General features: G+C 36.8%; 3 protein-coding genes and 1 long non-coding RNA gene across 6 annotated transcripts in view; 2 read left to right on the top strand and 2 right to left on the bottom strand.

Annotated features, from left to right (window-relative positions):
* The window catches only part of LOC116731217 (CCR4-NOT transcription complex subunit 3-like), a 29,747-nt gene extending 26,412 nt beyond the window's left edge, over nt 1-3,335 (bottom strand). Inside the window, exons 1-2 of the mRNA XM_032580856.1 lie at nt 3,181-3,335; nt 1,266-1,328 (exon numbers count right to left, since the gene is read on the bottom strand). Coding sequence (XP_032436747.1) covers nt 1,266-1,290 — 25 coding nt within the window. The 5' untranslated portion in view covers nt 1,291-1,328; nt 3,181-3,335. The remainder of the gene's footprint in view (nt 1-1,265; nt 1,329-3,180) is intronic.
* LOC116731220 (uncharacterized) lies at nt 2,726-7,701 on the top strand. 2 transcript variants are annotated; one of them, XR_004341556.1, is made up of 6 exons: nt 2,726-3,217; nt 3,317-3,521; nt 6,263-6,445; nt 6,895-6,981; nt 7,325-7,458; nt 7,591-7,701. It is a non-coding gene; the product is annotated as an uncharacterized LOC116731220 (long non-coding RNA). The 2 variants fall into 2 exon arrangements; XR_004341555.1 differs by having other exon boundaries at nt 2,727-3,217; nt 6,892-6,981.
* Nucleotides 6,470-8,883, bottom strand: LOC116731219 (coiled-coil domain-containing protein 106-like). The gene is made up of 5 exons (XM_032580860.1): nt 8,435-8,883; nt 7,820-8,011; nt 7,588-7,734; nt 7,290-7,496; nt 6,470-7,034 (listed from the first exon to the last, which is right to left on the bottom strand). The coding sequence occupies exons 1-5, from the start codon at nt 8,616-8,618 to the stop codon at nt 6,853-6,855; spliced, it is 912 nt and encodes a 303-aa protein (XP_032436751.1). The 5' UTR covers nt 8,619-8,883; the 3' UTR covers nt 6,470-6,852.
* A 1,460-nt stretch (nt 8,884-10,343) lies between these two features.
* Nucleotides 10,344-13,412, top strand: LOC116731218 (transmembrane protein 238-like). Of its 2 annotated transcripts, none has more exons than XM_032580857.1 (3): nt 10,344-10,433; nt 11,330-11,487; nt 12,456-13,412. In XM_032580857.1, the coding sequence occupies exons 2-3, from the start codon at nt 11,337-11,339 to the stop codon at nt 12,641-12,643; spliced, it is 339 nt and encodes a 112-aa protein (XP_032436748.1). In that variant the 5' UTR covers nt 10,344-10,433; nt 11,330-11,336; the 3' UTR covers nt 12,644-13,412. The 2 variants fall into 2 exon arrangements, with proteins under 2 accessions (XP_032436748.1, XP_032436750.1); XM_032580859.1 differs by lacking the exon at nt 10,344-10,433 and adding an exon at nt 11,188-11,227.
* Nucleotides 13,413-13,830: the final 418 nt, after the last annotated feature.

Here is a 13,830-nt window from a genome sequence, read left to right as displayed (position 1 = left end):
ATAAATCAGCCATAATTTCCTTCATTTTGGGAGATCTGCAAAAGGCCGATATTTACATGAGAAACCAATCTAATCCACAGATCTGCAATGTCTGATAATCATCCACCGTCTCCTTTTGCTCTGCCGTGAGAGACCGGTCTCATCTGCACGTGTGAGCCCAACAATAGTCACCCAACGTTGCCAACTTAGTGACTTTGTCAGTATATTTAGCGACAAAAAAAATTAACTGTATACAAACAATTACTAACCTAGATTTTTCACTGTAAAATGGAAACTTAAGGCACATAAACCAAAAAAATGTATTACTGTAATCTGTTTAAAATACTGAAATAGTTAATAACACTTTTGTTGAGTTCCTTCCAATTATGCATTTTTTTAAGTAGAAATGTTTTTTGTTTTGATTTTTTTTTTCCATGTGAAAAAGATTTGTTCTGTATTGATATTAGAGGTGCATCAATCAGTAAAACAGAAATAAAAATGTCTACTGATCTGTTCTTATCAATAATCCCCAAGTCAAATATTGGATCATTCTCTGTCTATAAATAGATCGACCGCCAGCCTGTAGCTTGATGCATCTTTGTTTTAGTTTAATGAAAACTAAAAGCTTAGAGACGTGTTTTTATGCACAAATACAGATATGTTTCAAGTTTGTCATTTTCTGTTGAATTTATAACTTTTCTATGCTATAGAAATGTGAAAGTGTCGGGTCGGAAGGCAAAGAAAATCAAAATCGGTACCGGCTAGGAAAGCCCTGATCAGTGAATCTCTGTTTTGTTTAGTCAGAAAAAAATCCCATGATTCCTGATGTGCCACCCTGAGCTCCGCATCAGTCAAGCATCTCCAACCTAGTAATGAAGCAATCTTACCAGCAATCAACCCAGCAAACAACTTACTTGTGAGCGCATGTGATTTTTGTTTACAAGGCCTGCGACTCTTTTAAAAATAAACAGTTACAGAAAACGGCCGGACCGAGCAGCAGTAGGTGTGATCACACAGGAAAAACATCCACACATGATGTTGAACATTGGCTTCAACATTCTCACAGCGATACACCTAAAGGTGCCATCAAATCATAATAAATTACAACCACGCCGCCTGTAAAGTGCTGTAGGGAGACCATAATGATTACGGTGGTATAATTTGCGGTATACCTCACCCAGCGGACACTTGATGGCACCACAACGAATCCTAACGCTTATCCGAGTGAACTCGGGTGTTTCGAAGGAAGCACAAACACACACCAGAGCTCAGTCAGAAGGCCTCACCTTGAAGTTTCCTTTTATCGGCCATGACTGATGACTAAGATGATGTCTTCATGCCTTCTTTCACTGCAGGAAAAAAGAAACACAAATTACTAGGAGAAACATTTTTGAGAAAGAAATTTTTTTATCATCAATAACTGGATTATTGCCATGATGAAAGTAAAAATGAAAAAGATGATATATAAGCTGAACAGAAATTAAAAGCAATGACTAGAACAAGTCGGCACACGACATGCATGGATTCTGATGGTTCACTTTGACACGTTTCAGCTGCCTTTTGGGCTCAGATGAGACGCATTCAGACGGCGGTACCAGAGGATTTCAGGCACCATATAGGCCTCAGGAAACCAGTTAGATCTGATGGCTGATGGTTCGTTTCTGGTGAAATCATCAGCTCTCCTGGTTTATCTTTTGGATGGGTGTTAGAAATTTTCTGTTTGGAGGAATGCTACAGATATTTTTACAATTACACCTTGAGCGTTTCTTCATATTCTGTAAAAATGTATCATCAGTCTCAGCTAAATATTACAAAAGCATTCCTTAACGTCCAATTGGCATCTGGAGAGAGAAGCGACTGATTGCTGGAGGAGATACAGTGGACAACAACGGGAGCCGCTTACAAAAACTTCTCAGAATGTGAAGTGTTTGTCCTTTTCTACTCTGTTCTCACGTCTGATAGGAGACAGTGAGATATGGGGAGTCAAGGAGACAAACAGGATGTATAAATAGGGATTTAGAGAGCTTTTTATTTGCTTAATATAATGAAATATTTGGAAGCTAGTTTAATGCATTAATCAGTTTCCCTACATAACAACAAAAAAGTGTAAATAAATCTAAAGAATAAACACATGCTTGTGTAATTATCAAATGATCTCCAAATGAAGTATGCCAAAGCTTCCAAACAAAGAAAACTTTTGCTAAACCACACCTATGGTTGAATTCTTTTATAAATTCAACTTTTTGGAAATATTAAAAATGTTTATTCCAAAATATCATACTGAGCTTTGCATGAATGTTGTTCAGTAGAAACACAGCTGCTGGATTTATGAGTCTGACGGAGAGAAAAAGCAACCAATACGCCACTTTTTGTAAATGTCATCAGAAGAAATTTTCCAGTCTGCAAAAATTACTTCTTTAGAAATTATGTTTTGCATAAAGAGGGATTAAAGTGGGATTTACAAATGTGTTTCTGAACTAGAGTTTTTGTACTACCTAAAGTAGCATGGTTCCCAATACAGATGCTTACTAGTTGGAGTGTGTAATAAAGCGCCTATGGAATATGCATTTGTATCTCTATATAATTGATATAAAGATTGTTGTCTACATTGGAGTTGTTTTCATAAACGGCCCAATTCGCAGCTCGCTTTAGTTTTTAAACAACGTCAACATCAGCCTGAAGCACATCGTGTTGACTTCCGAGTTAACTTTTTTTCAAGCAGGTGCAAACCACTGTCCTGGAAACACACATTCACTCACCTGCTGAGTCTCAACACGACCTGACTCCATATTTAATAACTATTCAGGTATTAAAAAGCTGCACGTCTCTGCGGACTTGCACAACCAAAAAGTGCATCGCCTGATTTCACAAGCGGGGGGGGTGAAAAAGCGTTTGCTAGCCCGGGATGTTTATAAACAATGCGGGCATCACCAGCGCCAACAGCAGCCTCGGAGCGACAACATCCAGGCGAACACGCTTCAAAACAAACTCAAGTTCGTATTTCACCCGCGCACTTCCGGAATAAGTTTAAGTTTTCTGTTTTAAAAGCAATAACACTGAGTCTAAGTTGCTGTTAGTCAGTGAGACCAGCAGCTTCCCACCGGCTGCGCTGTTTGATGTGGGAGACTCAGTTTGGAAACGGGAAAGAGGAGCAGAGAAGGTACCTAAAACCATATTCCTGAACTTCTGCTTCTAATTTACCTGCTTTTTTCCGTGTTGAGATTGAGTTCCTCTGTCGGTAAGCTCCAACAAATCCTCAGCACTTCAATATTAAGGCTTAGTTTTTAAAATAAATTTGTCAATTCTTCTCGCTAAACAATCACCCCGCACATCCAAGATGGCTACCAGGAACACCTCCTCCTCCTCGGATGCCCTGGCGGCCACGAGTCCCGCCCCTTTCGCCTGTGATTGGGCAGCTTCTACTGACTCCCTGCTTTTATTGGTTCAACAGAGCCGTCTGTTGAGACAGTGTGCTTTAACTACTTCCAGGCTGACTTGGGCTATGATTGGATCGCCTGGAGAGGTTAAAGGGTAACCAGGCGGTAGGTTTACATGGGAAATAGAGTTTTGTTATTGTGTTATTGTCAGCTGTCAGTAATCTTGGAAAATACCACATTTAAGTTGGAGCACATTCAATTTTATTATAAAAACTTGTCAGTGGACTCTGGTGACTTGGTAATCATTACTGTAATCTTCATTCAACTAAGAAATCAGCGACCTACTTTTTTTTTACAAGTTAAATAGCTACTGTTAGCTATGGTAATTGCTGACAAATCATATAAAGTTGGGATACATTTATGGCTGCATAAAGATCTAATAAAAGCTTTATGTATATTTGTCATGCTTTATTTGTTGTTTATTTTTTATTTTAAAGGCCTTGTCTTGTTTGGTTATTTTCTATTAAGTAACAATTTCTATATATAAAAAGTTTAGTTAAGTTGCTTTAAATGTTCTCTTAATGTTCTTTTATTTTAAAAGCACCACTGATATTTGTATATGTTATGTTATATTAGCAGAATAGTAATTTTTAAATAACATAATTTTTTTCAGCTTTCCCCATTTAATCTATGAACATCAATCATATTTCCACTGTACAAAATGGGTTGGGGCAAGTTGTGTTATTTAGTGTAAAGTCACCTTTAACTCTGAATACTGAGGAAAAAGTACGTTCATCAATATCAATCTCAAATTCCTCTTGGCTGTTGCTTCAAAAACAAACATTCTGGTAATTTGCAAAATAACGTTTTAAAAATTTGGACATAAATTCTCTTACCCTTAAAATCAGCTCCTGATACCTAATAATTCATACGTCAATGTTGGCATACTTTCTCCCTCTGATGGTTCGATTTTATTGTGATCAATGAAAAAAGCCATTTATTGATTAGGCTTTAAAAGCTTCAATAGGCTGCAGGCTACTGTGCTGCTGATGTCCTTCGTTTGTAGTAGCTGACGCTCTCCATGCTGCACTATGTTATGCTGCACTTCCACAACGTGCAAATGGGTTTGAAATTTTACATATTTACTTTGTCCTGCTTTAAAATGTCTAGTCTGCAAGTTCACACAACACAAGGAGGACAGCTGTGTGAAAGAACAATACATTTTCAGATTCTTTGACAATTTTTATGCTTCAGGTATGAAATTATGAAGTTGGTGTCTTAGGCTACGGCTAAAGTTTGAACCATACCTGAGCCAATGAAAACTTTGGGATATGCTTTATTATAAAAACGTCTGCGAAAATTGAAAAGCATCTACCAGCTTATCAAATCAGAAATATTTGATAAGCTGTCAGAATTATTCATGGAAATGCAAGGTTTGTCCCAATTTTGTTTTATTAAAGACACAATTGCAATTGGATTAAAAAAAAAGAGAATAATTTTAATCTCATTATTGACACTGACACCCACTTTGGATTGTGGTTATTGCAGTATAGATTGGTCATAAAAATCTGCAGAGTTAATTTCCCCGAGCCAAAACCATCTGAATATGTCTTCATTGAAAATATAATCTTGGAAACAAAATAAAACAAAGGAAAAAGTTGTTTGACTCGTGAGCATTATTTTAATAAAACAAAATGTAAAAAAGGCAAAAATCTTTCAAATCAAGTACAGAACAAAGTAGAAAAAAAGAAAGAGAAAACTGATTACATTTGTCACTGTTCTTTTTTTGAGATGCCATCAAGGAAACGTTCTGGCATCACTTCCCTGGACAGACTGAGGATTCATCAATATATCATTCAATCATCCACAGTTCATAGCTGCTTTTTTCAGTCTGCTGGAACATTTCCCCCTTCTTTCTGTGTTCATTTTGATTTTAGTTTTCTGGTTGTAAATCCAATTTCCTGTTACAAAACTGCATGTCCTATTCATTACAGAATTCCTTCTTTCATGGAAGTTCTGCAAAATCAGATTATAAAATTCAGCGCAAATAGTTTAGAGTATGATTCATTACAAGTTGAGTTCAAATTTGTAATTTTATAAACAATATGTCTGGTGTGATTAATTTCAAGAGGGAGTCATTTTTTGGCTGTCCTATTGAGCAGTACGCCTGTAATACACTAGAGGGCGCTGATGTTTGTCAGTTGCTTTAATTCTAAAAGCCAACCATTGTTTTTCTGCTTACTGACTGCTAGTAAAACAGATTACAGATTATTACAATGTTCACCTTTATTCAGGAGGGGATTCAGACAAATCTCTGCTGTATGTAAACAATACCTAATATTTACCTATTTTTTAGCCTGACAAAAGTCAAAAAATGTCTGGAGAATAAAAACTGTCAACTTGTTTTAAATTAAGACAAGAAAACAAACAAATTATGCAATTGAACATTTATTTTTCAGTGTGCAAAAGACAAAACCACAAAGTGAAAAAAGCAAAGCTTGTCTAATAGAAATCAAAATTCCTGAGCTTGGTATGTAGACGTCATGCAGTAACTATTGAGTGAAAATTGATTTTTCTCCTTAAAAAACAAAATATATTCAGGGACAGTCTATTACATTCTATTAAGTTAATATAGATCTTCAGTTAATGTACAAACAAAAACAATAACACAAGAACAAAACACCTCAGACAGTGAAGATCACTGTGTCTTATATTTAAATTACTGCAGGCAAAAAAGAAAAAAAAAGGATCCACTCAAAGAAAATCTGCCCAACATCTGAAAAAAAACTCATCACATGGATCTCTTATATGTAGACTAAATATTGTATATTGGCACTTGACCTTTGCATAACTTTATTTTTAAGGCAAAGAAGATATATATGACCAACATGACTTTCCTTCCTCAGTTCCTGAACCTGTAGGAGATTGGGAGCAGCTTGTTGGTCTTCTTCATGTTCTGGACCTTAGCGTGCGTCTCCTCATCCATAGTCTTGTAGCATCGCCTGGCGTAATCCAGAAGCTTCTCCTTGGAGGCCTCAAACTCTCCTACATCAGTCACCTGCAGGAGAAAAACTTCAGTCTTTACAAAGGTGGAAATCTAGACTAGTTGTAGAAATACAGCAGGAAAATTATCAAACAAGGACAATCTATGTCCTAAATCAATGACCTGTTGAAGGCAGAGAGCCCATCTGGCTTGAATGTTTTTATCTTGCATAAACATAATGATAACTTCTTACAGTTTCTGATGAGCTGAAATACAAACCCATAAAAACATTATATTTCATGTAAATTGCTGGCGCTGTTATTCCTGAATTTGTTGATGTTATAGGTTATTTTCTTCATCACTTATTTAAACAATGTTAAAAGTTTTAAAACCAAAAAGAAAGTCCATTCAAATACTGAAAATGTAAAGCAACCAAAATCCAAGGAAAAGCCTTCAGGGAACCCAGAGAATTTTTGATTAATAGAAAATATTTAGATCTGCCTGCTGCTCTAGTCATAAAAGTGACATTAACACCTTTTCTGGGGCCACAAGCAGGAGCTCTGCGATCGGGGAGGTGGAGGCCATCGTGTTTCGGTCGACTCCGTGGATCTGGAAGGCTCTGGACATGCTCCTCACCCGCTGGTATGTGGACAGGATCTTCTTGTAACGAATCAGAACACCATCTGGGTCTTTAACTGGACAGCAGAGAGGTAAAAAGCAGGTGGAATGTGAGATAAATAGTGTTAGATATTACATGTGCATTTTTAGAATGGGTCAAATAATTGAGTTAAAGAGGCAGGTGTTGATTTTATGCAAATGAGGGCTAAGCTTGGAGAGAATTGAAAAGTATAAACTACACCAACTTTTTTAAAGAATAGACATTTTACTCGTTAACAAAACATCAGTTTTATGTTTCTTTCTACTATCAGTTCAGTTTTATCTGTTTTTACCTCTTTGCCTCTCCCTCCCATGCGTGATCCTGAAGATCCTCCTCATCTTCATCTTCGGCTCTCCGGTGCCACGCCCTCGGCTCTTCTTCTTTGACCCGCTCTCCACAGTCGAGTCTGCATCATCCTCCACCTCTTCTTCCCCCTCTTCCTCAACAAACTCTTCCTCTGTGTAATATTTGTCTTCTTCAAGATGAAACTCCTGTTTGACTGCAAACAAAAAATGCAACACAAAATAAAAATAGAAAATAAAGCGCCTTTCCTTTACAACGTTACAACTGCTTTTTGTGATGCTCTTCACCAGGGACAGTGATGTTGCGGCGGATCCGAGCTCCGGGGCGCTGGAGGCGTTTGAGGGTCATCCCCGACCTGGTGGTCATCGGGGAAGGAGGAGATGGAGAGCTGGCAGGCTGGACTTTCACAGCACGCTGGGCTTCTCCAGACCAGTCTGCCATTGAATTCAACAACAATTGTAACACAGAAAAATCAGCTGAAACATATTAATTTTTTTTTCGTAAATCAGCCCCCCTCACCGTCTGGACTCCTCATGCTGACGATGAAGCGGTCCAGCTGACAGCGAAGGAAGTTTCGCTCCTCTTCCAGCTCCTCAATGCGTTTCTGCAGCCAGGCGTTCTTCTCCAGCGAGACGTAGAGGTGAGCCCGCAGGTTAGAAATCAGGATGAAAGGGCTGTACTGGGAGTGAAGGGACTCCTGTACCACTGGCTCTGATTTCAAAGCAGAGGAAATAAATATATAAACACAACCAGCAGGGGACTGAAAAATGTATACATGGCTTGGTACAATTGTTATGTAACAATTGGTATTGTTACATAACAATACCAATTTATCATTTTAATCATAAGAGACAAGGAGCTATAGTTCCTGTGCTTCAACAGAACTGCTCAGGTTTTTTTGTTTTCTAAAGACCACTGATGTAGTGGAATCACAATTTTGTTTTACTTCACACTTGTACACTAATTTGTGTATCACATCACATAAAATCCATTGAAGTTTCTGGTTGTAACCTGGCAAATTGATAAATATTCTATACTTTTGTAAGGCTTGTACATTTTGTTTTCAGAGTTGAACAATTTTTTTTTTGCCATTTACTGATACATAATAAATGTAGTTCTCATAATGTGACTTACCTTCAATCATCTGCTGACCATGGTTCAGGTGGTAGGCAGCTGGGCGCTCCACACTCTCTTCGAGGGGAAACGAGACCTCATAGGCATTTAGATACAAACCTCCCGTTTGTCCACTTCCTCCCATTCCTGATGAAGAAGACGAAGCCTGGGAGGTGTAGCGCTCTGATATATGGGAAAGTAACATTTGGCAAAATAGGTGAAAGTTTTGGTTGGAGAAGTTGAAAATTTTGTTGTACAAAATGTACAAAAAGGACACAGTAGAAAAAGATGAAATAAGTGCTACAGGTCTTTGCTAAAACAAATCAGTGAAAATGTCATAAAATTTTCCTCATTTTTGTAGAATTTTATTGAAACCAGCTAGACTTTCCTTTAAAATCATCTTATTAAATAGTCCAGCTGTACTTAAATCCAGTTATCACTGTTTTATTAGCATGGTGGCCATCCTGGATTCTGGCGTTTGGGTCAATGAGAAACTTTTAATTTTCCTATTTGACTCTTTCTGTTATTTTTTTTCTTTCAATGAGACACTGCAAAAGTGCATGTCAGACTTCAAGACTGTTTTAAACTCTTTGCTGGTATTTCCCCAAAAGTATTAAAACTGTAGCTCTACTACTCAAAAGACACAAATAAATCAAAATCTGTCAGATTGTATAAAATACGCAGGGTCTCCAGAACAAGTACTTCACATCATAAAATCATATTTGGTGATTCTATTTGAATATAAATACCCAGTTTATTATAGAAGTGTCGCAGCTTGAAAACTGTCTTAGCTGCTGTTTCTCTGCACAAGAAAAACGAAAAAAACCAAGACAAACGAAATCACGCGAGAGTAGCTGAAAAATAGTCAATTGAAACAGTTATTACATAGAAAACATGATTTGTCACAATAAAGGAACCGTATTACAACAAAATGGATATTAACTGACAAAGAAAGGTCAGAACTGTTCATAACAAAGGAGTTGGGAGATTTAAACATTCGGGTGAATGCGTCCAAGAGTTGCTGTTACCTGGCGTGTCTGTATCGTGTCTGCTGGTTGCGGGATTCATGACAGCTGAGCTTGGCAGATAATGATGAAGTGACTCAATAATAAGGCAGCTGTCCGCAGTATGTCCGCCGTAAGTTGTTATAATTTACTTCCAGGCGTCTTGTTCGCGGTTATACTTCTGTAATACAGCCTGAAACGGTGTCACATCAGCCGCTTCGCCGCAGAGCAGAAACCCGGCCTGCAGCAGCAATTACCTGATTATACTCAGCCTCCACAGGTGGACCGCGCTCAGTTTGGATCAGCTCACACATGCGCAGAGCGCTTTCCAGTTACATTACAGACATTAAAACAATTCTGCGTGTAAAATAGATGAAGTTCCTTGTGCAACATTTTTCCAAAAATAAACTTCCGTCGAATTGTTGCAATTTTTAACCAAAAAAAAACAAAAAAAAACCCAAAACACATTTTTATTTATTGCTTTATTACTGAAAGGATTATAATTACCGAATGAACTAAAAAAAAGCATGTATTGGATGTGCATCGCAGATAAAAAAAAAATCTTAGGTTTCCATTTGTGTACACATATAGAAATATTATACAAAAGTTACAAGAAAACATTTGTTTTGATGGTTTTCTGATTTGTTTGGATTAAGAAAACAGTGTGCTCCTCTCTTTATTAAATAAATAAATAATTTGAAAAATCTCCCAAAAGGAATTCGTAAGTTTAAAAAATGAGCTTGAAAAAAACCGAAGTTCCTCTTCTTTAATTTAGTTAACTATGCAAAATGAGTTTGTGGTGACAAGTCTTTGTAGTTTGGCTTGTGGTAAAGTTTGTGTAGCCTTTTCCGAATTTGAAAGGCCAAAATTCCGAGTTTATCAGTGAACGCGGCAAACCGTCTCACCTAAAGGGAGGGGCCCAGGTGGCAGTAAACACGGAAGTACGGAAACTGAAGAGAAAAGTTCAAACTAAACTCTCAGCGAGCCGTTTTCATCGGCACGAGTCGAAAGAACAAGTAAGGCAGTTTAAAGATTTGTGTTTAAATTCATCCAGAGCGAGTTCACTTACTTGAACTTTAAAATCTCTGCTTTCTGTGATTTTTAGGATGTCAGCGTGAGAAAAGTTGAATTCTTATCTCAAGGTACAGTCTTGTCTGAAAGACTGAACGTCTAAAATGTTATCTCAAATATGTTGCTAAGGTACATTATCTACTCATGCTACAGTTAGCCATTTAATCAGCTATCCAGTGGGTATTATCTTCTATTAATGCATTTAACAAAGTTTTTATATTACACATATGGACATGTATTTACCAGTCGAGATGCATCAGCTTGTTCTCAGCGAGCCTTGGATAAATATTTGCATGACCTCAAATGATAAAACTATAATATTAAGGAGCTTATAAAAGTGAGCAGAATAAAAATTATCTAAAAAAAGTTTAAAACACCAAAAAAAAAAAACACATCAAGTCTTACTTTAAAGTTTCCTGCTCTAAACACTAAAATTGTTCTCAATATCTGTTTCACTCTCATTTAGCATTTCACTTGCAGATATTTTTCTTGTTTTAAAATAAATCATTTTAATTTTTTTTATTTCTTTAAGATCCTGTCAGATTCAGATTATGTATGTAACAGTTAAAGAGGATATCAGCACTGTGAATACAGCTGATTTATTATGGGAGAAAATAACAATTACATCAGAATTTACAAGATAAAATAGTCTTAACAGAAAAAAGTAATTTCATCTATACATCTCTCCATCATACACATGATTACCACTATAGTGGGATATTTCCAGTCAAAAAGAAACGTAAGTATGGTGGATTGTATGTGTTTTTGAAGCTCTAATTAGTTTTGTTAATGTTAATATTTCTTTCTAATAAAAATGTTACGTCCTTTCCCGCTTTTGCAGTCTCGCCATGGGTCTGTGTGATGACCTGTCTCACTGCAAGATGGCGCTGGTGATTGCTGTGCTGATGGATCTACTGGGAGGCGCCTCTCTGCTGGTGGGAGTCTTTGCCTCTTTGAAGTTAAATGGAGAAGAATGTGGAGACGTCTTGGTTTATAGCGGTATTTATCTAAATTTGTTTTTTATTTTTAATGCTCACGTGTTTTTGCTGTAGCTGATGTTGCCATACTATTTTATGGCAATTTAATGTTATTAAATTAGCAAGAAACTATCAAGAAATTCTTGGAAAAAAGAGAACCTTATTAAATACAGAGAGCAGTTTCATTGTCATTGCTTGTAAACGATTCATATACAAACCAATCTTGCCTGATGAGGAAAATTTTGTGTGAGACTGAACCTTAGCTTAAAGTACAGTCTGGCCTTAAGCTAAATTTATATTTGGGGAGATGAGCAGCAGTCTAAAATGTTTGACAGTTGTAAAAAATCTTCTCACTCTGCAGGATGAAAGACATGAAATAGTTTGGAAATAACCTTATAACCCTTCCTAGTTCAATGGGCTGAACAATGGCTTTTCTAAGGCCAGTGCTGGTTATTTCTCTGGTTAATACAATTGTTTTATGATCCAGAGCAACAGCCTGAGAAAACTCTTGCTTTTTTATCGGTGGTCAGATCAATTAATCAGATGCAATTGCTAAGCAGCATTTGGCTGCTGCTGCCCCCTATAGTCATATGAATGTTGAACCTAAATTTTCCACATACTTGCTGTGTTTATGCTTTTTAACAGTATTTTTTTAGGCTTTAAGTTTGATTATTTCTGGATTTGCAAAACCCAAGAATTTACATTTTCATTTCTTTTTTACAAATTGAAAAAAAAGTATTTGGTGCAGTTCCCATACAGAGAGACTGTATGAGAACTGTGCTTTAAATGTGTGTAGTCTGAATGTTTAGGATCGAATATATTTGGTGCAAAACTTTGGAAGTATTTTCCTCTGAACCCATATTTTTTTCTTGTTCCTTTTTTAGTTTGAAAGTTGTGCTAAAATCTGATCAAAAACTCATTTTGCCAATTGACTTGTGCTGTTAAAAAATGTAAAAACCTAACATATGGTTCTGTATAACATTTGTTCAGGAATCCTTTTCTTAGTTGCGTCTCTGGCTGGATGGGTTCTGTGGTACAGTGGGAACATCGAGGGTTTGCCCCCCAAGAAGGAGCACGGACATCTCAACTCCGCTGTTGACCGGCTCGCCCGCCGAGTCAGCCGGAAGATCTTCTCCCATCGGAGAAACAAATATTATTCACAGTCAAATCGTGTCTGACAGTATTTTCAGAAAATGTTACTGAATCAAAACAAGTGTTAGATATGTACATTCATCATTTCAGCATATGTACACCTTCACCTGCAAAGTATTTACTCAAATGTTTACTATTAACCAGTGTTTGCATTTTCTAGCTATCGTTCAATAAAGTGGTATTTTAGTGTTATTTTTTATTTTTTACAAATTGCAGCCTATGCAGGGGTAATTTCATTACATCTTCCTGGTTTGTCCTCTAGAGGGAAACATACTCTACAAAAGCAGCATTTGATCAGTGGTCAGAGGAGGATTTAAGCCAGAAGCTCTTTGATGCGAGGTGAGTCACTCTGTGATCCCTGATCAATAACTCACTTCTGTTGTGAAAATTTAGGGAACTATGAAGACATGGCTCTGGAACGTCAGCTCTGTGTTGTTCTTCTGGTTCTTAAGAAATTATGGTCACTAAAACAAAACATATTTCCAATAGCAGTCAAACTTATATCTTTAATGAGTGTCTTAAGTTTGATTCATTTTTTTTCAGTAACCAAATGTATTCCAGAATTTGTGTATATAACGTTGGAGGAAACATTTTTACCCTTTTCTGTAATTTTTTTTCCAATCAAAAATATTCAAAGAATTACAAACTGTCCTTAAAACATGTTGGAAAACACAGCATGACAAATGGAAGTACAAGACATTTCTTTGTGTGGTGGTGTTGGGCAAAAATCAAAGATAAACTTTCATGTGAATGGACAATAAAGTCTAATTTTCTGTTTATCCAGAAAACTGAAAATGTTTCATTGTTGCGTTCTTCAACAGGACTATGATCCAAAACAAATGTCCTGCATCAACACAAAAATAAGACACAACATCCTCTTTGTTCCTCAGCCATCTCAGACATGAAACATAGTCCAGATATAAAGTCTTATTTCTCTGGTGTAATATTGATAGGCTGTGAGATGAATGAAAGAGAGATTGTGCAAAGAAGACCCCTGTCTCTTTATCTTTTAATCTTGTGAAAGGTTATTCTATTTCTTGACATTTTGTTCTCATTGAATAAACATGATTAGTAACTGGATTTTAGCTGGTACATTTATGATTTATGCTTCTTTTCTTTTTCCTGCTTGGATCCTAACTCCTCCTTAATCCTTCACCTCTGCTTCCACCACAGACTGACACACCTTTGACCTGTTTTACATAAAATGTGGTGC

The sequence above is a fragment of the Xiphophorus hellerii genome, chromosome 13 (genome assembly GCF_003331165.1).
Source record: "Xiphophorus hellerii strain 12219 chromosome 13, Xiphophorus_hellerii-4.1, whole genome shotgun sequence".
NCBI classification, from domain to species: domain Eukaryota; kingdom Metazoa; phylum Chordata; class Actinopteri; order Cyprinodontiformes; family Poeciliidae; genus Xiphophorus; species Xiphophorus hellerii.
The sequence above is the reverse complement of the archived record's forward strand: the minus strand, read 5'-3'. Positions and strand labels throughout refer to the sequence as shown.